At 37.7% G+C, this 25,684-nt stretch overlaps 1 protein-coding gene across 3 annotated transcripts; it reads left to right on the forward strand.

The window, feature by feature from the left end:
• Positions 1-8,938: 8,938 nt before the first annotated feature.
• GOLGA5 (golgin A5) lies at positions 8,939-24,668 on the forward strand. Of its 3 annotated transcripts, none has more exons than XM_010711847.4 (13): positions 8,939-9,047; positions 9,806-10,415; positions 12,825-13,046; positions 14,124-14,343; positions 14,867-14,990; positions 15,804-16,007; positions 17,161-17,331; positions 17,976-18,104; positions 19,916-20,014; positions 21,023-21,248; positions 22,136-22,241; positions 22,433-22,496; positions 24,024-24,668. In XM_010711847.4, exons 2-13 carry the CDS (start codon positions 9,854-9,856, stop codon positions 24,102-24,104), a joined length of 2,208 nt encoding a protein of 735 aa, XP_010710149.2. In that variant the 5' UTR covers positions 8,939-9,047; positions 9,806-9,853; the 3' UTR covers positions 24,105-24,668. The 3 variants fall into 3 exon arrangements, with proteins under 3 accessions (XP_010710149.2, XP_003206717.3, XP_085081652.1); XM_003206669.5 differs by having other exon boundaries at positions 8,987-9,141; XM_085225526.1 differs by lacking the exon at positions 8,939-9,047 and adding an exon at positions 9,165-9,189.
• The last annotated feature ends 1,016 nt before the right edge of the window (positions 24,669-25,684 follow it).

Consider the following 25,684-nt stretch of genomic DNA (forward strand, 5'->3'; position numbering starts at 1 on the left):
ATTCCTACTGCAAACTGCTGCCATAGATAGAAGCGAAGCGAAGAGAAGAGAGAAAGAAAAATAAAAGAAGGAAGGGAGGAAGGGAGGGAGGGAGGAAAAAAGGAGGGAAAGAAGGAAATGAAGGAAGGAAAGGAAGGAAGGAAAGAAGGAAGAGAAAGAAAGAAGTAGAGATCGTTGGTCACACAAACATTTTATTGCTGTATGAATGAACATACATGAAAATTTTGGAAAGAGAAAAGCATGTACAACAGCAAAAACATAATGTATTTATGAAACTTTTTGCCTCTTGCTCCGACAGCTCTAGAAAGCAAAAGTAGCCTTTACCATTATGTCTCATAACAAGACTGTAACTCTCTTGAATGTATTCCAACCAACCCGCCAAAGCCACACAACACAAATAAGAACTGAGATGCTAGCAAGTTCTGAAAGTGTTGACCAAATGAGTGCAAGAAAATCCCACATATGAAACTTAAAAAACTGCAGATAAGGTGGGTGCATTCTTAACATTGAGATTTTAACCAACCACGGATGGAAAGTCCTACAGACCACAAGGCTGCTGCACAGTCACTGAGACTAGTTCAGCTCTGATTCTGTTTTGCTAAGATTGGGATTTTTTTTCTACAGCCTGCATTTTTGCAGAAGGCTGGTTTAAATAGCTGGCATGGTAATAGTAGTGCCTGGAAAGCACAGCTTTCCCCAAAAGAAGTTTTCCAAATTTCTGTCAGAAGTCTGGAGATGTGCCAAACTGTGTATTGATGCTAGCTGCTAGCATTACAGCTGACAAAAGCTGGACCGAACAATCATTGGTTTTGCTTTTAATCCACTGCAAAATACATTTATAAAAACGTGGTGCAGTAAACCACTCTGGACTGCAAATGTTATTTCTCCTTTAACAGCATCTGAATAGATGGAGAATTTACTTTTTAATGAATAATTAAGGCAGTTTTAGCTGGGAGGAAATGGACTGTACTGGTGAATGGAGCACATCTAGGTCATGTATCAGTGAGCCAGATGCACAAGGTGCACACCAGTAAGTGAATGTGAGCATGTGATTTTTAGATTAAATAACAGCTAATGAACCAGAATATGCCTGAAAGACCACACCTCATAAATTCTTTCTGGAATTTTTTAAGGAAAGTTTTTTATTTCCTGGGAAAATTGACACCAGACATTTTTGAATGTATCTTATATGGGAGAATCTGAAAAATAAAAGAGAGAAAGTGAGAATATTTTGAGGATATTTTACAAATTGCTCATTCTTTGCAGTTGTATTAACTCACTACTGACAGAAAAAGAAAATCAGGAAAAAAAAATAGCTAGTGTGTAAGATACGGAGTGAGAGACATTTACAGTTAAGGAAACAACGTGCTGAGCCTGGTCTTTCAAAATCTTCTCCAACAATCATATTAGATTTGACAGACTGGCAATGATGCATGACTAGCTGACTTGTAAAAGCAAACATCATGGTTAACCCAGATGTTTGAAAAGAGAAAATTTAGTTACATTTTAGCAAAATCAGCAGATGAACAAGGAGGCGATCCCTAGCTATCAAGAAAAAAACAAACACATGTTGTCTCCATTTTGGGAGGAATATTCTAGAGACTTACACGAAGCAATCTTAGTTCTGAAAGAAAGAAAGATGATGGCAAGTGTGTCATCATGGAGATAAATGGAGATTAAGCAAGTCAAGGAGCCAGAGGGATTCAGCAGTTTATTTCACTTACATCACTGTGGGAACATAAACACAAGAATTATGAGAGGAAGTGAGAGGAAGCCTAATTCCTATAGCTTCACACTTGCTTTCTTCAACTACTGTGACAGATTTAAATAAATTTGTCAGTGTTCAAGGTACTGTTTTCCTGTATTTTCTTTGGAAATAGGTTGCCAGATGGAGAGGAAAGGCTTGAGACATCATCACGGAAAAACAGTGAACGCAGTGGACTCTAAGTGGGTCCTGGTGAGGTTTTGTCCCTCATATATAAATAAATAGTTAAGTGCACTGTTGCATAGAGAAGAGCAAATAGAGGTTTCAGAAAGATCACTTACGAGAAAACATTGAAAGACCTGGGGCAACTTAGTTTAGACAAGCATAGGTCCAGGTGAGCCACTCTAACTTGCTTCTGACGCATAACAAGAGGAAGATAATATTTTCACATCTCCAGGAGACAATAATAGTCTTAAAATGCAACAGGTATGTGTAGATCAGAGACTGGAAAACATTTTATTATGATAAGCAGAACTTATATCCTACAGAAAACACAAAAACAAATTATATCCCTTTACTCATCTTTTCTGCAGCTGACTTACCTTTCTACCTCAGCAGCCATGTGTTAAGTGGATTGCCTGGGGGAAAAGAAAAAAAACAAGCATTTAGGATAGAATAAAGTAGATGTGAGGTGATAACCTCATGACCAGGAAATTCAAAAGAAGAACTATGTGTACCAGAGAAAACAAACATGGGGGAGGGAAAAAGGAAAGAAGACTAGAGGTTAAAAAGTTGCTAACATATCCTTGCTGACAGCAGGCTTCCAAATAGTGCTGATTTAAAAACTGTGGAGTATGGTAATGACCAGCTGTAAGCTTAATGCTATTATTTACTGCAAATATGTAGTCCTAGTTCTGGCATTTTCATTTCATGTAAAATATCCACTGAAGTCTGTGATGAAGTCTATATATATACCCAGAATAGGATTCTCTAAGCTTGACCTATGTTGTCTTCTGTCTTCATCTCAGGCAGCTGTGGGAATCCTCGTATCTGATTTCCTAAACAGTGCATGCATCCCCTTGATAATGATTTTTTTCCTACACGCAAGTAATGTCTAATTATGTGACGTGTTTGCAGTATCATTGTGGACATCTGCACTCAGATTCCAAACATTTGAGTAACCCATTGCCTTGCTCAAGACAAATGCTCTTTTCTCTCTCTGCTGGTTAAAATACATTTCCCACTGTATTAGATTCAGCCTTGCCTAGTTGATCTGTACGTCTGCAGCTCCAGGATTTCTCCATGTTCTTCATGGTGAAAACAGGGAATTGCCAAACTGGTCCAGTGAAGACCTTCCACTCAATGCTCACATCATCACATGCACTTGCCTTTTGTGCTGGCAGCCTGCTGAATTTGATGCCAGGCTCATCTCTGTGAGCCTTCATGAAACTTCGCATTGCCATTTCAGCCACGAGTTGTTATGAAGATCTAAGGACATTATATATCAGCAAAGTTGCTGAGTTTATATCCTTGGGAGTGACAGTATGTATGCAGAAGATAAATAGTTCTCAGTAAAAAACTTCCTAGAGACATGCTGCATGCAAAGTTGGACATCTCCAGGACAAATAAGACCTTTCAAACTTGTCCTCCACAGTTCTACTGTCAAAAGTGGAAAACATATCTTTGAGACAGAAAAAGAAAAAGGAGAAATGTCTTCAATATTGAATTAGTAATCGTGAGAAAAGCCAGATGTAATAGAGGTAGACAGGGTTAAATTCCTTTGAATGTTTGTACTGAGGAATGTTTGTGTATATTTTCATTTGTCAAAAAAGAATTAAAAGAACTGTTACTGGTCTTTCGTTCATTATGTGGATTTGCATGCTCTTGGTAGGGAAAGTTGAGTCCTAACCTAGTAGAGAATTGTTCTGAGCATTCTGGGTTCTTTTCAACAAATAATGAACTCAAATTAAGAAAGACTGAATGCAAATAAACCTCCCAAGTCCTCAGACTCTCCAGACTTCATATTCTAAAAGCTTCTGTTTTTTAAATGTCACTAATCACTTTTGGTCTCCTAACTTTGATGATTCTCTGTGTCTGTCTAAAAGGCTGGCTTTGTTTCTTGTTTGAAGAATGATAAATGACTCCTGTCATTTGCATATGGAGAAAAAGAAAATAAGAGTGAAGAACACTGCAGGAAAGGATTCAGCATGATTTTTATGGGAAAGAAAGAGGAGTAATGAAAGAAAAATAAAATAGTATAGAAGGATTGAGAGATTGTATATATGTGTGCACGTATGTATGCTTTGGAAAGTTATATTGGCTATTAAATAAATTAAAATAAATTAAAATAAGTCCCTGAGTCAAAAACTCAGGGAGAATGTAGCTGAGCAGTGTCTCCTGAGCTGTTCTTATATCTTCCTTCATCACCTGCAATCGAAGATTTTCGGAGAGGGATTTGTGCTCTGACTGGCACAACTCCCTCCCACTAATAAAACCAAGAACCATTATGTTCAATCCAGGGCCAGGATTTTTTGCTATTTTTCGCTAACTGGTTTGTGACAAGTGTTTGGTCAAGTTATCTTCATAACTCAAAGCTGCATATGCTCAGCAGAAGCACACAGATGGCTGGTGATAAATTCTCTGGGAAGTTCATTAGCAGTTAGGATGACCCATCCCCCACATCTGTACATTTTGACCAGACCATATCTGCTTTGCTCAGATCAGGTGTGGAAAAGAACTTCCTCTTCAGTTTCGCTATGCTGTACTTTAATTCCCCATCTGGAGTGCGGAGATAATAGCACCACTTGCCTCAAAGTTTGTTGCACATGTCATAGGCTAGTGTGACAACTTGAGTGAATGCTTTATTTCAGAGAGTAGCTGAGGTCATTTGAGGTAGCTAGAAGAAAAGAGTCGAGAGACTTCATTTATTGTGGAGAAAGTGTGGGGGCTTGAGCAGATAGAGCCAGTAAGGAGCTGTAACTTTCCATCTTAGCTCTTTCTGCAGTATTTGATTTCTCTACCCATACAATCATGGAAATCCATAGATGAGTGATACAGACTTATGGGAGTGTTCATCCCATGTTATTCAAAGATGCCTTTAAGTGGACAATGGCATGAGGCCACATTGAGAATAAATGAAAGGTTGAATGGCAACTCATGCAGTGATTATCACGTTTCTCCCCCAGTCTTTGATATTTGGTATATTTTCTATATCCTGGATGAAACAAAGGCTCTGCCAGATAGATAGTTGTCTAATAATGTAACAGGACACATACACAAAACAGGTCTGAATTAAGATTAAATGGCCAATTAGGATTAGATGACACTTAATTTTTTGTTGCTATGTTTTGCAGTTTTTATGGTCTTCAGCACATGTTAGTATAAAGAATACTGCCAAATTTCTATTTTCTATAATCTGAGAAAAGAAAACCATTGGCTTTCTCAGTACCAGTAGTGTGACAATGTGTCTGCTTTTCCTCTGCTATCTGACAATTTCTGTTCATGAAAAATGGAAAAACCTGGTAATCTGCACAAAGTGGAAATCAGTAATTTTTAAAGAGAAATTAGTTTATTTGCAAAAAAAAAACTTATTAAAAGAGGAGCTATAGTAGGGAAAAATAATGTGTGAAATTCTTGCTAAAAAGTACTTCTTGTTTGAATATGAAAAGGGATGTAAAGGCATTTTATAGTGAGTCTAATTTTTTCATCTATGTCTAGATGTGAATCTCTTACCTTTCACTGTTGCATACAGAGAAGTGGTGCCAGAAGTTTTCGAATTATGTAGCAGCAAGTAGGGCACATCAGATGGGAGCCTGGACTCTGGGGAGGGCATTTGTAAACTGCAAAGTTTTCAGCAGTAGTGAATGAAGCTGGATGCCCTCTTTGACAATTAAATATTCATTCTCATTACTCAGCCTACCAGGTTAAGGATGCACTAAGGAAGTTTAGAATCAGTTGTTGACACTTAAAAACAAGGTATTTGTTTGTTAGAGTTTCAATTAGTACGTGAACAGAAGATACTTTACAGTTTTGTTGTTCCTTCCTACTTTAAGATAACATGACTTCTGCTGGGTCCTGAAATCCTTTTTTCTAAGTAGTATCTGAGGAGGTAATAAATGCACATTAAATTGAAATGGTGATTATGTCCATCATACTGAGTCATGTGATGTAGAAGTTAAAGGTTGTGAACTGATTTGGTTTATTGCTTCCACAGTGTTGCTTTATCTGTCATGAGACAGACTGGATTTTCTGTTAACTCATAACACTATGAGCTCTGTACATTCTGAATAGGTAGCAGGGCAGATATCTTCTCCTTTGGCTTAAATCCTAATGAAGCTTAATGAAAACTGATAATTCATATCTGCAGACGAACATTTTGAAACCTTTCTCCTACATAACACTACATAATCTTCCCACACCCTGTGGATTCCATATGGAAAGAAGATTATCATGATAAAATGTAGGGAAACTTCTGTAAAACAGAGGATATTCTTGATAACATACAGGAAAAACCTACAAGATGTGATCTAACAAGATGTATAAAGTTCTGGGGAAATGTAAATGTAAGCCACCAACTATTCATTTAGCATTATATTCAGAACCTCAAGACAAGAGCAGGTCCTCAACAGAGAGGAATCTGAAACAGCAGGAGCTGTAAGTAAAAAACAGGTAGTTTTTCCAAGGCCTTGCACTATCCTGTCAGGAAGAAAGGATGGAAAAAAATTATTACTTTTAGGGCCAGATGCCTTTCTTTTAGTCACCAACTACTCCAATGGGCAATATGACACTTATGGGAATTGGTGATCAAACTATCTCTCCATCTGAGAGATATGTATATGGAATGTATATGGAAAAGAACATGAAGGATCTTGTGTGTAAATCTGTGGGAATCAAATGTTGTTTCTGCATTAGAATTGGATAATATATATATTTTTTTATTTCATGATCTCCGCTGTCATAGTTCTTTTTGGGAGTCTTTCTGCTTAACTTGGGGAAGATCTCTGATAGTTTACGTCACTTATTGTCTAGATGACCCTTCCCAGGAACGCACGCTCTGTATATAGGTGTATATAGGTGTATATATGTATATTTTGTCATACACACTGCAAGAATATCCTGCACGAGATCAAACCAGAAAACAAGTCATGGCATGCCCGAGGAAGCGCCTGAAGAGACATCGAAAGGCCTGGCATCATCCCCCGCCCCAGTGATTCTTGTTTAACGAAGACTTGGAAGCAAATCACCATATCAATACGACAAGAAGAGCACTGAGACATCTTGGAAACAACAGAATGGCGACTGACTGACACCAGATAACAAACAAATTAACAAATAAATAACAAATGTAAATCCTCTGATAAGATTGTGAACCTGGAGTACTCAGCCAGTGGGGAAACAGGGGAGAAGGGGGAGGCAAGGGGGAGAAAACAGGGTATAAAGACTGCCATGTTGTGTCCATAGGCGCGCTCCTGCTTGCGGGACGCCCGCCATTGCAATCGCGAATAAAATCTGCTTTTATCAGAGATAAAATTTTTATTAAAATCTTTTAACCTACTTGTTAAAAATAAATAAATGTAAGTTCATCTTGTTTAAGGAATTTGCCATATTATACACTTGCTTCTAGGACTGGAGCAATTGTGAAGGCAAATCCATTCTTCTGAATGTGATGTGAGCTCTATTCGTGAGATAGACTTCTCTAACCTTTGCCTTAACTGACCTACCAGTTATCTTGCTTTCAAAATAAATAAATAAATAAAAAATTAGTTTTCATTTTCTTCACTCACCATCATGTGCTAAACACTCCAAACAGATGTCTTGGGCTTCACATCCCCTTTTAGCTAGTGAATGCTGTTATTTACAGATGAATGAAACAACACTGTGGGATAAGTGTACTTTTCTACTTACCCAACAATAAAACCTGAAACTATCTAAAAATTACTTCAATGCCAGACACACAAACCATAGAAAAGTCACCCCATTTTAAGAAAAGCCAGAATTATTCTCTCCTCCTGAATGTGCCTTTTGCATACTTGATAATAAGTATTCCTAAATTTCATAATATTCCACTCACTGTTGGAATAGTACTTTATTGGTTGTAGGATGGTACCAGATCACATTTAATGCAAGTCATTTTTTAAAATCTTTTTTCTCCTTTGAGTGGAAGTGAAACTTGCCCCATAGACCAAATCTGTCGAAGTGATGAAGTTGTTCTTTAGACCACATCTGTTGCATTCACAAGAGCCGTCCTTGTCATGCAAATCTCTGAATTACAGAGTTTTGAAATAGGAAATGGGTTGCTTTAATGTATCAAAAAGATCGTGATGGCTCACTATGAAATAGCCTGAGAAAGCCCAAAGACTTCTTATGAAAAGGAAGCTGAAGACTGGAAAAATACAAAGACTTAGTGCTTAGATTATTTCTTTACCAACGGGAGCCCCAGGATTCTCTTATAAATGTGAACAAGGAGATGGGAAGCCCTCGGGCTGACCTCACCTCTTGTCCGCTCTAAGCCTAGTCACGATATCCTATGTAAACTTTATCTTAAAAGAAAATAGTTAAGACAACCTTGGGCCTATTACCCAAGTAGGAGCCAGCACTGATTGCACAGCACCTTTCAAGGAATTTCAGCAGGAACAAGGTCATCTGTGTGTTATCATACAGGACAGATTGCTGCAAGAGGATGAGGGTGAGCGCAGACATGAGGCTTCTGACAAGAGTTTTGTGCAGTCAGGAGGACAGAATAACACGTTTGGTTATTTGCTTTTATTGTACTGGCAGAGCGGAAGGGTTTATATACTATTTGGTGTTCTTAAGCTGCCTTCGAGAATCAGGTGATGCCACCTGTCAAGCAGCCTCCTGTACAGCATCATCTTCAACTCTGTCAAGAAAAGCAAGACGGCTGGCAGTTTTTAATAGCCTGACGCGTCGCACCGCGGGACTGCAGCTCCTCCTGCCATCACAACGCAGAAATGCAGGACACATCAGTTGGCAGCCGCCCGCCTCTTGCCGTTTTCCACGTTTGCACGCACGTCTCGGGGCTCTGCCCGCCCTGACTGAACTCCCACAACACGAGGGCCGCGCTCCACCACAGAGGTGCAGCGACCGCAGCCCTCACGGGCCCCAGGACGGCGCGCAGCCCTGAAGAGAAGGCGTGCGGTAACCCGGGGGCGGGGCGTGACAAAGTTCCCGCCAACACTTACATCCCGCCCCGCCCCTTCCCGGCGTGACCACGCCCCCTAAGCGGAGAGGCGGGGCTTGCAGCAACGTGCAGTTTCACGCCTCTCCCGTCGCCTCCTGCGCATGCGCGCGGAGCGGCCCGGAAGGTAGCCACGTCTGCCGGAAGGTGGGCAGCGCCGCGCCGGGGTTTTGCCGTGCGCTGCGTGGCGGCCTCCTCTCGCCGCTCTGCTCGGGCTGGGGGTTCCTCGCGCTGGGAGGAGGTGAGGCCGGACTGTCCTGAGGCCTCCGCCGCTCCTGAAGGCAGCCGGGTGGGAGTAGGGGCCTGGCGGGGCTGTGGGCCTAGGCGGGGTCGGCCAGCTCGGTTTCTCCTCACGGCCGGTGCGCTGCCCGCTTCTTGCAGGCCTGTCCCGGGTGAAGGGGCCCTGTCGTAGGCTCTGAGTGCCGGGAAGGTGCTTCTCGGCCCCCTGTCGCTGTCATAGGAACACCTCAGGGCAGCGGTTTGTTCTGGGGATGTGCCTCCCTCTGACCTGGCTGATGGAATCTGAGGGTCAGGCATCTGAGGGATGTTTGCCTCGTGCATCCGTTCCTGTAATATGTTTGTTGACACGCTTTCCTCCTCCACCTGGGTTTGGTTGTCAAGTGCAAGTAGACTTTATTTTCTGTTACCGCTGTGCTGACAGGCTGGATCAGCAGGTGCTGATGCTACGAGCAGATATGGTTTGATGGCAGAGCCATGTGCTTTTGTATATTTTCTTAAGAAACTGATTTGTTTCCATCAGTTACCAAAACAATGAAATACGAAGCTGCTAGGACAGAAGTGTTAACGTAGTTACATCAATAATTGATGAACGCAGCAGTTTTTCATTAACCCACACTTCTTGTCTTCTCGATGCCTGTCTGATCTTAAACTGTTCTCTTTTACAGCATATGTTCCTGAAATTTTGATGTAGAGTTAATCAGCAGACATTTATCATGTCTTGGCTTGCTGATTTGGCTGGAAAGGCAGAGGATCTTCTCAACAGAGTTGATCAAGGGGCTGCATCAGCTCTGAACAAAAAAGACGCAGCAAGCAACGCAGCTTTTGATAGCAAGAATTTGGATTCTGCCAATGAATATTCTGAATTGTCCCAGCATGCCAAAGAACTGAAATATCAGACATCATCCAAAGCAGCCTACATCTCCTCAGCAGCTGATAACATTAAAAACCAAAAGGCTACAATCTTAGCAGGAACAGCAAATGTTAAACCAGCGCGTAGAACAAATTCAGAAGTTGCTTCTTCAGTAGAAAGTGTTTCCACATCCAGAGCTTCCTCGCATTTTGTGAGGAGAAAAAAGTCTGAACCCGATGATGAGTTGCTGTTTGATTTTCTCAACAGTTCTGAGAAAGAGCCTAATGCAAGGATGGACTCTAAAAAAGAGAAGAGCAAGGCACCTGTTCAAAATCACTCTCGGACTTCAAACATTAGTTCTGTATCTACTAGTACACAGAGTGCAGTGACTACTGAAGATAAGTCTGTCAGGAGCAAAAGCAATGGTAGTTTAATAATATTGAATCTAAAGATATTTTAAATCCTTTTATGTCTGGTGTAAGGCTAGGTAAAGGTTTTTTTTGTCACTTCATGAAAGATCTAGTGGCAGCAGTGTGTCACATTTGTGAAGTACCGTGTGGTCCTTGCTATTTTTCATCACTGGAATAATCTTAGATATTACAGTAATTTGGCAGGTTATATAACTTGACACTTAAATCCTTTGTGTTCTTTATCTGCTTCATTGTTACTGCTTACCTCATCCTGCCTGAGTCATGGCCTGATGCTACATCAGTACCCTTGCATCCCTGCTTGAATGTATGGGTTCTGGCACTGCTGCATTTGTTCCCTTGCCTGGGGTTATGATGCCACATATGTGAGCAAGTGACTTTCACTACAGCTGGTAAATGGTTCTAGCTGTTACCTAATGCCCTACCTGATATAATGTGAACTTCTCTCTGCTTTACCATAGAAGAGGGGCAAGCTGTCAAATTTGCTTGGCTTGGACAGTGGGGAAAATGGGCATGCTTCTCTTGAGCTACAGGGGTGAGAAAGTGAGATAGACAGCTTAGTTTTTGCCAGAGGTAGTGCATTGCTGCAGATACATGAAGTAGTTTCCAGGCCAAGTGGTTAAAAACTCAAGTGTCTACTAAGGAGAATGAAACTCTCGGAAACTTTCATTCTCTATCTAGCTCCCCAGTCTATAGTCTTTCCTATAATGTTATTTCTTCTATAAAATTGAAGCAAATAGTTGTATTCCTAATAGTGTAGCTAGAGTATTGTTTGTTCACTACTTTGTGCATGTAAAGCACTGTACCAGTTTTTGACTTGCAGAATCATAGAATCCATAGAGTTGGAAAGTACCTTTAAAGATCATCTAGTTCAACTCACCTACATTGAGCAGAGACATCCACAGCTAGATCAAGTGGTTGAGAGCTTGGTTCAGCCTGATCTTGAAGGTATCCAGGGACAAGTCATCCATCACGTCTCTGGGCAATCTATTCTAGTGCCTATCTACTTCCACTGTAAAAGACTTAACTGCATTAAGTATGTTGAAAAGCTTCACAGGTAAAAAGGGGTCATTTCTAGAGATCTAACTTTTTTTGTTTTTCTGGGTCTGTAACTTTTCAATAACATTTGACATCAATAAGTCAAATATGTTAAATGTAGCTATATGGCATGTTGTACCTTGATAATTGATGCTTGGGGAACATAGTTATTTTACTCAGTGTGGTACATTGAGTTTTTTTCTGAAGATTTTTCAGTGGAGTTTGCATCTTGGAGCTGCTAAGTGAGGAAGCACATGATTAATAAGTGGAGTTTGAGCACACTAGTTTTGAAGTCAATTGTATGTATCAGTCATTTCAATGTCCTGTATAACAACTGTGGAAACAAATTATGGTTCATTAGTTACAGACAAAAGTAATTAATGTTACAGTATTTACATTGCCTAGATGTAATCCACTGTGTGCTATAAATGGCTAATTTCTTGCCTTATTAGCTTCATTGCACTCTCGAGTTTTCCAGACAAAGGAATGAAGCTAGATTGTCTGATAATTTCAAAGTTATATAAATGAATTAAAAGAAAGGAAGTAATACTTCTTAATAATGTTTAAATAGGAAAGGGATTTGAGAAAACATGAAATAAATTTTTCAGTCGCTGTGGTTACTTGTTGGTATGCTGTTAGGAATTCCCAGTCTGCCTCATCTCCTTGGTGAGCTCTGGCTCATGAGACCGGTTGCAGTGGCAACTAAGAAGGTGGAGCAGGTCGGTTAGTAATCACAGAGCAAAGAAAATGGTGTGACAGCTGAACTGCAGTCTAGCATTGAATTTGCTGTAATCTGTCCCCGTGGATTTTCAACTGTTGTCGATCTGGGGCGCATTGAATTCAGAAGGAATGATTTTGCATTGTTTGCTTGGTTGTTCACCAGTGTTGTGTTGCTTTCTGTTAATACTGGTGCAAATCTTCCAGCTGTTTGCACATAGCAATCAGCACTGCTAGAGTGGCTGCATTACTTTCAGAGCAGTAATCCAGGTACCGTGTTTGTGCTGAGGAAGGACTGTAGGTTCTCTCTTCCCTGCAAGTGAGTTCTGTTCAGACTACTACAGACTACATCAGAAATTCCTTTATTGCTTTTTAAAAGTGAATTTTAAAAGGGTGTTTTGAGAGTTGTTGTTGATGCAAAATCATCAGTAAGATGATGTTTCATCTGAAGATTCTTAAAGCACTCTTTTACATAAAGGTAGCTGAAACATATGGCTGTGTGGCTCAATTACATATTTAGGTTTGACATCAAAATTATGTTATATTCCAATATAAGCTGTTGTTTTTTTTTTAATTAGATTAAGTGCATTCAACCACTGATACAGACCTACAAATGGTTCGATCAGTTCTAATTTGCATCTCTCTGTACAGAAACTCCAGACAGTTCAGATTCTGGACTGGGAACCCAAGTGGATGGCACGAAGGATTCATCACTAAGTGCAGTAACTAATCCTGGCCTTTCAGCTAATGATGATGTAAAATCACACGAGCTGTCCAACCTTCGTCTAGAGAATCAGCTGTTGCGAAATGAAGTGCAATCTTTAAATCAAGAAATGGCTTCGTTGATTCAGAGATCCAAAGAAACGCAGGAAGGTACTGTAGTTTGGAAACTGAACTGTAACATACTGTGAAAATACTGGTAAAATGGGAAGCAATGCTATTTCTTTATTAGGGTTTTATATTTATAATAAAGTCTTCCTAGATGAATTTGCATGTGTGACTTAAGCAAAATGATTCCTGGTTTTCAAAATGATGAGCTGAGAGAAACTGGAAGTCTTGTTCAACTACAAAAATAACACACATGTTGATGAAAATGATGTAGTTGAGTTAGTTCCAGTGCTTACATCTTAATACTAGGAAATATTAAGTGTTAAAATATTTTTTTCTGCCTTTTAAATTTTCTTGCAAAATAGTTATGAGTGAATGCCTTTAAGTCCTTGAAATCTGACTGCTTTCTGTAGCTAAAAATCTGGTAAAAATCTCAGATTGATGTTTTTGTATGACTGTATTAGTTGTTTTTTTTTTTTTTTTCCAAAGCTACATGAAATGAAATAAGACAAATGTGAATATAAAAACAAATAATAAAATGCCTGGCAAACTACTTCAGTTAGGCACACAACTGAGGGACTGTATCTTTTTTTCTTTTTCTTTTTTTTTAAAGAAACTGTTTAAGCTGCAGAATTTATTCTCCATTGAAATTTAGGATGTGAACTTTGATTAAAAACAAAGTCTTGGTAAATATCCAGGTATCATTTTAACACTGTATTTGTCTGGTGTTATTTAGTTTGATCTTATTGTCATGTGGTGTTGAATTAGATGCTATCTGCAGAGATTTCTAAAGGTTTGCTTGCACAGGGTTGTTCAGCAGTAGTTCATTGCAAGGGTTAAGACAGATTGCCAGCTGCAAAGTGGGATGAAAATGCATTTTGAGATCATGTGTGATTTTTATTATTATTATTACTTTTTTTTTTTTTTTTTTTTTAGTAGGTCATGATCTGACAGCCAAAGTCTGGTATTTGTTACTTTTTGGTACCTCCTGAAGTTTCACTGTTGCTTCATCTTGGTTGTATTTGATTTCTTCCTTTCGGAAGCGTACCATGAACATCCTGAGCACTTAAAAAAACCTTGTCATGATCTGTCTTTAAAAACTTAAAATGTTTTATGTTGTAGAACTGAACAAATCCCGGGAAAGAGTGGAGAAGTGGAATGTTGACCATTCAAAGAATGACAGGATGGTCAGAGAACTTCGAGCTCGAGTTGACGATCTGACAGAAGCGGTTGGTGCCAAGGATTCCCAGCTAGCTGTGCTCAAAGTACGCTTGCAAGAAGCTGATCAGCTCTTAAGTTCCCGGACAGAAGCTTTGGAAGCATTGCAGAGTGAGAAATCACGGTACTTAATTTCAGACTTCACAACTTTGCAAAAATAGTAGTAAGGTTGAAAACTCAGTGTAGATAGTTTAGTCCCTTTAAGGATAAAAGTGAATGAACTAATGTGGGGAGATGGTATCAAAATTTGGAGTATGAACGTTGAAGTTTGCTCTGAGCTCATTACATCACAGCTGGCAGTAGAAACTGGGCAAATGAATAAGAGCAATTATGACCTGATTATTGAAACAAATCGTATACAATATATTTATGTCTTTGTCAGAGGCTTGAAGCATAAGAGCTGAAGAAATGTTTCTATCCTGAAAAATACACTTGCTTATTCTCAGATGTAAAGACTTCTTTGTCTTTTTACTGGGACACGAATCTGAATTTGGATACTCCACAATGGGACTGCAGGAATTAATAACCAGCCATGTTCACTAGTTTACTGGGTACATTTTCAAGGCTGTTGCTAAAGGTAGCCATATTTCTGCCTTAAAATCATACTGGATTTTTAATTTCAATTAATATGTATATCACTCTTTCAGAATAATACAAGACCACAGTGAAGGGAGCAGTTTGCAAAATCAAGCCCTTCAAACTCTTCAGGATAGGCTGCGTGATGCAGACTCCACACTGAAGCGAGAGCAAGAAAGTTACAAACAAATGCAGGTTAGATGGGAAGACTGAGGAGGAATTTGACTGCTTGTGAGATCAAATCTGTGAGGTTCTAACTGCTCTCTTTTCCCCTTGACTAGTTCCTGTTCAGGGTACTAAGCACTTGGAAAGATGTGCCTTCTGCTACACTAAGTATCCTTGCGATGCTAGCTTACTTCTTACATGCTATTTCAAAAGCTTTATGATAATATTTTTTGAGAATTGATGCTGAAAAGGAAATTTTTCTCCACTCTATCTTTTCTGTGAAAATACATTTTAAATCAGCAGTCAATTTGATTTTCCATGCCGTATTGTTCCCAACCTGCACCTGTAACTTTAATATGTAATCTTAAGAATGTTAGACTGGGTGGTCACTTCTGTGGTAAATATGAAAGCTTATGTTGCTGGAGATTTTGTGCGTTCTCCATTTAGCTTGGCCTTTGTTATCTATAATAACATCTGTGAAAACCCTTACTGTTTTTTTTTTTCTTCATTTGTTTGTTTCTCTTCTTTAAACTAAAATATCTTTATGATTGATTTATTTATTTTTGTTGAAGGATAGCTTGTTTTTTGTTTACCAAACATACGTAAACAGAAAGATCTACTTCTGGTGGCAAAGAAATGCATATTTTTACTGAGTACTCATTTAGTACTTTCTTAAGCTAGCACAATTTCCTTCCACACAGCACTAATAAATATGCAAGTTGGACGCAATCCATATGAAGTGTTACTTCAAATGTGGTTGCTTTTAAATTTTCTCTTTTTTATTTCTAGGTTAAAGTTGTGATTGTGTTTAAACAGAAAATATTGTTTCTTTTTTGCTAATAGAATGAGTTTGCAGCACGTCTGAGTAAAATGGAAGCAGAACGTCAGAATTTGGCAGAAGGGGTAACGGTTGCAGAAAGAAAGTATTTAGATGAGAAAAAACGAGCTGATGAGCTTCAGCAGCAAGTCAAAGTAATTAAAAACCAGCTAGAATCTGCAAAACAGGAACTGGCAGACTATAAACAAAAAGCTACTCGCATACTCCAAGTAAGCATTTATTTAAAGGCATTCAGTTTGATTTGTATGCTTGATTTTTACAGGATGTTGTTCTTCAAGTAATTTAATCTTTTTTTTTTTTTTTTTCCATGTGATCTGTAATATATTTTGGGGGTGAATCCATAATGATACCTATTTAGAACAGTTACTAGTCTGCATTTTGTACCTCCTAAAATTTTCGTTGACAGATTGAGTTAAATAATGAAATGGAAATTCAGGTCCTGAACTTAAAGAAAAATCCAAGTGTATCACTGCACTTACTTTATAACATCTGTCATTGTGTTCCCCATCCCAGAGTCTGATCTTAAGCAGATGGATACAAATGTAACCTACAGTTTATCTGCACCCAGTGTTCTTGTGCCAAGAAAATTGCTTTATTCTGCTCCAGTCTGAAGCATAGTGGATACTTTTGTAAACCAAAGAAGATATTTTTGTGTTCTGAAAAGCTGTGTGTGATTATATAAGCAATGGCAAAATTACATATTTTGTGCAGTTATCTACTACTTAAGTTATTAAAGGTACCAATTTGAGTTTTATCTATAAGAGTTAGCAAATCTTGCCAGTTTAGAATAAATCAGTTTCATCTGATGACCAAGGACAGGACTTGAATCATGTTGATGAATGCAAGAAGCATGAGATCAGAAGTCAATTTCAAGCTAACATTAGGTTAACTTTGTGTTTTTTTTTTTTTTAAAAAAAAAAAAAAAAACAGTTCTGTTTCCCAAAAGAGATATTGCTGATTTGGGTTTTTATTTGGCTTTGTTGACAGGAGAAAGGATGGACTAAATCTTTGTCTTTGGTGTCTGTATTCTCTCTTACATTAGCTGGAAAGGCAGAATTTTTATCTGTGACATGTTTAACATTCCACACAATTCTAAAGAGTAAAGTTCTACTCTTCCTCTGATAACACAGCTTACACATAAAACATCCCATCTTGTGACATATGGAAAATCAAAGAAATTATTAGTAGGGAAGCATTTTCCTTTTTAAAATGTGTAGAGTTATTTTTAACTTGTCTGAAAGAACAGAAAAAGCAGTTCTTTTACTGTAAATCTACATAGAAATTTAGAGCAATTTTTTGATGGGTTTTATTTGAGTGCTTGTGAAATAGTACTGTCAATAACATTTTGATTTATTATTTCAGTCTAAAGAAAAGCTGATAAACAGCCTAAAAGAAGGCTCTGGTATTGAAGGTCTGGATAGCCAGACAGCAAGCACAATGGAACTAGAGGAACTGAGGCACGAGCGTGACACTCAAAGAGAAGAAATACAAAAGCTAATGGGACAAATGCAGCAGATGAGAACGGAGCTGCAGGTAGCTATGGTTATGTGCACACCTACACGTACTTAGCCATGCACAAAAGACTATTTTTTGCGTGCTTTAGGGCTGTCACTTCTAATATTTATTTGAACAGGTATTAAAACCAAGCCAGCTTTTGCTCAGCTGTGAGGTAAACGCTTATGGAGAACCAATTTCTTCTCGTATTTTCTCTCCTGGTGCTGGGAGGAATATTATAGACACCATTTTCTTTTCCCGCTCTACTATGCGCTCATTTTGAAAAAAGTAATTCTTTCTAAACAAGCCTGGTTACTTCTGTAGATTTTACCTATATCCTTTTCTGCAAGAGCTGCTACTAATCCTTCAAGCAACTGTAATCTGAGTCAGCTGTGGCATAATTGGCTCAACCCAGCAGCTGTGCTGGGTTTACACAATTTTAGCATCCAGACAGCAGAAGGGAAAAAGAGATCACTTGAAGGCTTCTCATGTTTACAAATTGCATTTATCTTGTTGATACTATAATAAAAATATTCTGTATAAAATGAGCAGTTGTCTGTAATTTACCCTTATTTTTTTTTTGAATCAGTATTGGAGAAGCAACACTTTCTGTAGTCACCTATAAAATAGATTGCAGTACTGTTTGAATGCTAGTGAATTAGTAACATTTCTGTTCATTTCAGGATATGGAGACTCAGCAGGTAAGTGAAGCTGAGTCAGTGAGAGAACAGCTTCAAGACTTACAAGAGCAAATAGCAGCACATAAAATGGCCAAGCAGGAGGCAGAAGCTGAACTAGAACGGCAGAAGCAGGTAAAGAATGCTTGAAAGCTGATGGGTCTTATTTTAGGCCCATTTGTTGTCTTCAGTAAAGCATTTGGCTTAATGAGAGAGTAGCTTATATGGTATTTGAGGGTTTTTTCTTCTAGTATTCCAAGGAAATTTCCCAAATTTTAGTGAATGTCATAAGGCTGAAGTACAACCAGTACTAAGCAGTAATCCTGATTAAATACAGATCTCAGCTTTTTTTTTTTTTTTTTTTAAAGAATAAACAAGAACCTAGAGAGTGAACAAAATTGATAATGATCTTAAATTTTATTTAGCAGGGGAACAATCCAGCAACAGGAATGTGGTAGTAACTTGCATTTATGTCAGTAAACTTAATAATAAAGGTTACAATTGTATTGCTGTGATCAAATTCTATGTAGGATTCCAAACTACTGTATAAGACAAATTGTTAACAAGATAGTAGCAGTGAATTTTGTCAGGTTGTATCACCTTTTTAAGCTGTTCTGTGCTAGGAAGAGGGGGAAAAATACTTCACTTTTGTGTTAACAAAAAGAATATGAGGTAGATTGGACCAATGTTTTGCAGCCTATTAAAATGTCCTTTAAAAATAAAAAAAGCTCATGTAAAGAGTATTAATGAGGAAAGCAGGTGAGTGTACTGTATTTGCTAGGAACAATTTATCTTGTAGGATTATCTGTCCTTTCAGAAATTACATTTGAATGAGATGCTAGCAGCTTGAACTAATTAAAAGGCAGAAGTTGATGTCTGCTTTTGATAGATAGTTGATGGTTATATCAAAGCAGATGGTAGATTATATCACATTACTCCTGCCCTTCTGAGGGGTATATATTTTAATTTAATGCTATGTATAGAAGAAGTGAGGTGAAGCCTATTGGTTGCTACAGAAAATGATATTTCTTTTGATGACATACGTACACGTGTGCTTTTAAAGTAATTGTTTGCAGTGATACTTAATGCAACAGTGGCCTGTTCTACTGGAGAATTGCTCTAACTTGCTGTAAAGTTTCTGAGGCTGAGATTGGAAAATGAGAGGTTATTTATTGTATATCTGGTGACTTAAAGGAAAAGTATGATCAGCTGTCTTCTGTAGCAGCTGTTAGCTGAAGTGGCACAGTGATTTGAAGGCAGTTGTAATCTAAAAGATAAGTATGGTAGGTCTTTCAGTAGGAGTTAATGTAGCCACTAAATTGTGAGAGTAAGAAAACTTACTGTTAGTTTTGCTGTTCAGTAAGTTGTCTCTTGCTAATATTGTTTTTCCTTTTCCCTCTGTTATGCTAATTTATCTTAAAAGTTTAAGGAACGTCTGTGACATTCACAAAGTTAAAGAGAAATAATGCCAAGATTATTTAAAATTGGAAGATACCCGCTTTATTTTAGTTTTATGATTGATGGGCTCTTTTTGGGAACAGAGAAGTCTCTCCCCTTCCTCCTCCTCCCCTCTCCCTGGTATTCCCTAATTCTTTAAGTTACACGGTATCATTTAAAGATAGCAATATAATAAACAGTGAGAATATGAGGACAACAAAACAAATCATGTTCCCAGTGGAATTGTGTCAGTATTAGTAAAGTGGTCTGGGCTAGTATTTACGTTAAGTCAGTCTTCACAAAAGGATTTTATGATCTAGGTTCTGTCTTCATACTCTGCTCTCTTATTTTTTCCCAGTGCTAGCCAGATGCTTCTAGGTTATATTGAATGTTAGTTTATATCTGATCATCCTGTGTTACTTATTCTAATGTGTAGCTTTAAATAAGAGAATGTCTTTCAAAGTACTTAAGTATGAAAACAAGATCTTTGATTGTGATGTACTTCATAGGAACTCCGTTATACTGAGGAAGAATTATATCGAACAAAGAATACTTTGCAAAGCAGAATAAAAGATAGAGAGGAAGAAATTCAGAAGCTCAGAAATCAGGTACTGTATTTTTATAGAAAATAAGTATTACATTCACTTATGAAAACGGTGCTGAAAATTATTAATTTGCTTAAACTATATGAAAGACACATAGGAAATACTACTGAGTTAGCATATGCTTATTTGCTATGCAAAGTAGAATTTTAAGTGTGGAGAGCACAGGAAAGGAACCATGAAAGAGTAAATAGTCTATTTTTATGATTACACGTGCTTTTGTCTTTAGAGAGTAACCTGGGATCCAACTAGACCTGTTGTGTGTTTCATCCTGGAAACTAAACAACGCCATTGGTGTTTGATCACGACTGTTTCTTCAGAGATTCTTTTAATTGTGCATAGAAACATAAGATGGCCCTCAGACTAGTTACCCATGTATCCAACAGATAGGCTCACACTGTCACTATTCAAAATAAAAACCTAGACACTGTCTTCGCTCCCTTGCACTCTTTCAGCATCTGTGGTTTTTGTAGGTGAATTAGAGACCCTAAGTTCTGTAAGTAGTTTATGGAACTGTTCTTAAATAGGTCTAATCCCTTTTGGAACATTTTGATAGTGTCAGTCCTTAGCAGCCTCCTTGGGCAGACACTCCTTGTTTGTACTGAGCATTCCTTTCCTCACTTGAAAATATTTTACATGCTCACTTTGTGACGTTGGAAGGAAGAGGAGATTGATTGTTGTGATTGTCACGCATTTAAACTCAGTTCTGAAACATAGCATTAATTTTTATGATAAAACTTATGTTCGTAGCACTAGAGGTGGAAAACATATGAGTGCATTTTTAAACAGCTTTCTTGTTTTTCACATGAAAAGTCTTGTTTTAACAACCGTTGAAATTGAGTTTCTTCTTCATTACACTCACTGGTGATGGTTTGGATATTATTATTCCATAGAAGTCCTGCAAATGTGATAGCTTGTTTCTGGGGGCTTAGATTTTAGGAGTGTACTCCACTTTTGTAATATGTCACATTGGTCAGATTTTGAACATGTTCTAATTTTTCCTTTGTTTTTTAGCTCACAAACAAAGCTCTAAGTAGTAGTAGTCAAACTGAATTAGAAAATCGCCTTCATCAGCTGACAGAAACACTTATTCAGAAGCAGACCATGTTAGAGAGCCTGAGCACAGAGAAAAACTCACTTGTCTATCAACTGGAACGGCTTGAGCATCAGCTGAAGGCTTTCCAAGGCAGCAGTACTAATGGGCCTTCCATTAACATGGCAGGAATTGATGGTACTGAAGGTAAATAAGGAATGATAACTTCTAAAAATCTTCTCTCTGCAATGCAGGTTTCTGTATTTCCCAATGCTTTTCTCTGAAGGTCTGAGTTCATAAAGGAAAAAGAGAAGTCTGAAAACATGGTGCTTATAGCAGAGACTTTTTCAGCAGCAGTCCGTATCAAAAATAGTTGAATAAAAGCTCCTCTTTGTGAATGATAAGTAACCTTAATGAAGCCAATTTAATTCTTAATATTGTGGCACTATTAGAGAAATCTTATTTACAAATCCTGTCACAGGTGGAAATAAATCTGTCTTTTTGGGTTCAAACAATGTTAGAAGCAGCAGTGTTTGCTGTCTTGTAAAAAGGTTTTTGGAGGTGAATGTGAACAGTACACTTCCTTTTGAGTGTTGAACAGAATTTTCCTTTGGGCTTGTTTTCAGTTGCACAATGGTAGCAGTCTGAGAATCTTATTAAAATAAAGTTGATGCGTATTAAAAATGTAAATAATATGTAAATATTTGGAGTATACAAGTTAGTATCAGAAATGCTGTCAGTTTTTCTGTATGAGAAACACAAGTAAGTGGAAAAAAGATGACTATCAAACCTATTATTTTACACCTAATAAAAGAACTCTTATTACTTATTAGAATTCAATACCAAGATGTCCATTCAATTAACTAAAATAAATTTTTGAATGTACTAAGTTGAATTGATGCTTAAGTCAATTGTAAGTTTATCAGGAATCCTCCCCTTACAACACATTTCCCTGCCCCCAGCAAAACAGCAATAACAAATCAGGTGAATTGCTATTTTTTTTTATATGTGTTAGTTATAAACTTTTTACTTAGACTACAACTCGAAGTGGTTTTACAGTAATGAGTCTTTTTGTGTTTCTTCCCTTCAAATAGGTGCTCGTATGCGTAATGTTCCTGTCCTTTTCAGTGATGTGGATACCAACATAGCAGGAATGTATGGGAGAGTTCGCAAGGCTGCTAGTAGCATAGATCAATTTAGGTAAGAACGTGACAAGAAAATGCATCTTCTGGTTTGGGAAAAGATTTTTAATAGTCTGCATTCTGAATTTTCTCACTCATGAATATATGAAGTAAAATTCAGATGTTTGAGTTTGTGATTAATTAGAATGAGGGGAAGAAGAACTTACTGCTTAGTGCTGACTTGTGCATTTTGTTTTTTCTCTTGTGTAGCATTCGGCTGGGAATCTTTTTAAGGAGGTACCCTATAGCAAGAATATTTGTAATAATATATATGGTAAGCAAGATTTCTTCAAGAATATAATTCAAGACTTCTTCTGCCAGTTTATAAAGTACATCTTAAATGTACTGTGTAATTAAACAAGTCTGGTTTTTTTTTGTAGACTAAATAGTATTTACAGAACGGCATTTTGGAGTTGTGTTGCTTGCTAGTTCTCAGTTTTTCTCATGAGTTCTTAGTATGGAACTCTGAAAGACAGTTATGTAATCACCTTTTAGAAGAATGTTTAAAGCAAAGTGAGAATGGAAAATAATACTGTGACCTGCACTGATGTTGGAAAGTTGACTACTTTTATGGGTTTTCTTAATATTTGGCTCTCCCCTTTTGTTCAGTAATTAACGATCATGCTACTCTAGTAGCTGAAAAAATGACTTATTTGAATTTTAGCAAAAATAACAGAATCTTAACATAGTAGGTGATTAAAAATTGAGAAAACAAAAAAAAAAAATTATGGAAATGAGATCCCTTCCTTTACCACTAGAGGGTAGATGTCTGTTAGTTGAAATGAACTGTAGCAAGGTAGACATGCAGTCTGCCCTGACTGAAAATGTTTATCAAGTCTTTGAAATGAAAGAGAATAAGTTGCTTGGGAACACACAGTGATTTTTCTGAACGGTCTCTCTAAGAACAGCTGTCACTATTTCAGTAATGCAGAGAGATGCATGTAAATAAAGGAAATGACAAGGTTCCCCTGCAATTTCTTTTTCCAGCCTGTTAAGTAGTGGAAGGAACAGGACTGTTTAATTCCTGTCTTCTCTCTTTCTTCCTACTCCTGACTTACACTTCAAAATATGTGAATAAAATGCTTTGTACTGAGATACTGAACAATTTTACTGTCTGAGCTACTCAATAACAGCTGCACAGGAGCCATAGGTTGGGTTTTTTTCAACTGGAGTCTTTGTTATGACTGCTGTAATTTTAATGCTCAGGTTTTGGTTATTATTTCTTAAGGATATTTACCATAGGTATTGTCACTTATCTCTTTTGTTGCACCCCAGCAAAATGTATTCTAACTGTGTAATTTCAGTGAAGTTTGAATGATGACTAACATTTCTGCAGTGTTTTTAAAAATGTTACTAAACATCATGTTTGGGTAGGGAGAAGGAAAGTAGAACTCAGAGTTTTACTCTGTCTGGTGTCAGCCAGGTGGCACAGGAGTATCAGTTTATCACTGGACAGGTCATGTAATGTGGTGTCTATGGACTGGGCTGGGTATCGAGAACAGCTGGAGCTTCTGCAAGGCATGCATGGATGGAAAGAAGGTAGAGAGCATAGAGAAGCCTGGATTCTGTGCATTTATTTATGCTGTTTGTGTAAAATCTAATTCAGCTTTCTGTGAATGGCTTCTTCAGAATCTGACTCGGCATTTCATTAAGCATATAAGAAATAGTTATTAGAAGTAAAAATAGTAGAAATTTTGCTTAAATATTTTTCATACAATTTTTTTTCCACTTACACTGACACTTACATTGCCATAAACAACAATTGTGTGTGCTAAGTTAATTCTTACTTCTCTTTTCCCAGGCACTACTTCATCTTTGGGTCATGATTGTTCTGCTTACTTACACCCCAGAAATGCATCACGATAGCCCCAGTGGCAGATAGGCTGAGACACGACCGTATGCTGTGCTAATGTAATTTGGGCTGACGGCGTATTTAGGATAATCAGTCCAGATATCCTGGCAAACTTCCTCATGGTGTTTACAAAGAATGAAAACCATCATGCCTGATTTATCACTACTTTTTAAACACACGTATAATACTATGTAGCTTTACCAATTTACCTAAAAGAGCATCCCTTTGCTGGTGAAATAAAGATATTAAGTTAAGCTAAGTTTAGCCTTTACATTTTACATAAACCTTCTCATGGTTAGTGTAAAAGATTAGCTTGCATCTATAGAGAAGTGCAAGAACTTCTGAAGTTACAGGTAAACAAAGTACAACTAATTTAGGTAATGCAGGATGTGGGCTATGGTCAGATAGCAGACTGTACTTAGCAATTAAATAAACTTTATTCTTTCTGGGTTTCTTTCAGTCTTATTTTGCACTTCTGTTTTTAACTTTGTAAATAGGCTTTTCCTTAATTTGTTAAATTGAAAAAAATGCCTGGATCCGTGCAATATCTTTTTGTAAATACATTGAAAAATAAAATATTATACATTCTTCTTAGCTTTGTACTTTTAGTGCAACAGGTGTATTCCTGTCAGCTGATTGGTGGGGCTGCCTATTTAAGTGTTGGTAGTGGAGCTTTATCAGAGAGAGACAGGAAGGTTCAAATTCTTCAAGAAAAGTGGTGTTTCCTTTCCCACTTGGGATTTCTGTATTTTAAGTACATTTTCTTGTATACCTCTTATTCTATATGTCTTAATCAGATCTTATATTCACTGAAATATTTATTTTCTGTAACTTTAGATACCTAAATTAAACTATTTCTGTGATTTTTGTATTATGTCAAATCCAAATGTGATAATAAACCATCTCATCAAATTGTTATTGTAAAACCCATAAGATCAATCTAAACCTACTGTCCTGTCATTAGGAAGTGGCATCCTTAGCTAGTAGTACCACAATACAAGGTCATTTTCTTGTGTGGTGCTCGAAGCTGAGCAATGTGAGGATGACTGATTTGTCACTGATGAGTATAGTTCAGCTCTCACATGACTTGAGCACACTAAGCCTTGGTCCTGTACACAGAGCTTGTATGCTGTCTCCTATGGAAATGTTACAGTGGAAAAATGCCTGATTCAGGGCCTGCAGAGAAACTGGAATGTTTTGATGGGTTAAATAATAAAAGAATTTTCAAAAAAGGTGTCCCTATCCTCTCTGATATTTGCTGTGCTTTCTTCAATCGCTGCTGCCTGTTTTCAGTTCTGATGCAAGAGGCACTCTTGGACACTGGAAAGAGCAGATTGCTATAGAAGGAAGTCGCGGACAGACATTTGTAAAACCTTTTTCTGTATATATAGATTTTTGTGGGTTTGTTTTCCTCCTTCAAAAATCACATACAGCAGTCTTTGCCAATTTTTTTTCCTACTTGTGAAAGGAGTGTAGCACTTTGAGGGTGGTACCCCATTATACTTTGCTTTTCAAGAGGTGTGATTTGACCAATCAAACTGAATCGGGATGTTCCCACCTTGTGAGAAAGCTGGCAGTTGGCAGGTGATGGTCAAAATTCCTTTCCATAC

Source organism: Meleagris gallopavo, chromosome 5 (genome assembly GCF_905368555.1).
Source record: "Meleagris gallopavo chromosome 5, MGAL_WU_HG_1.1, whole genome shotgun sequence".
NCBI lineage: Eukaryota > Metazoa > Chordata > Aves > Galliformes > Phasianidae > Meleagris > Meleagris gallopavo.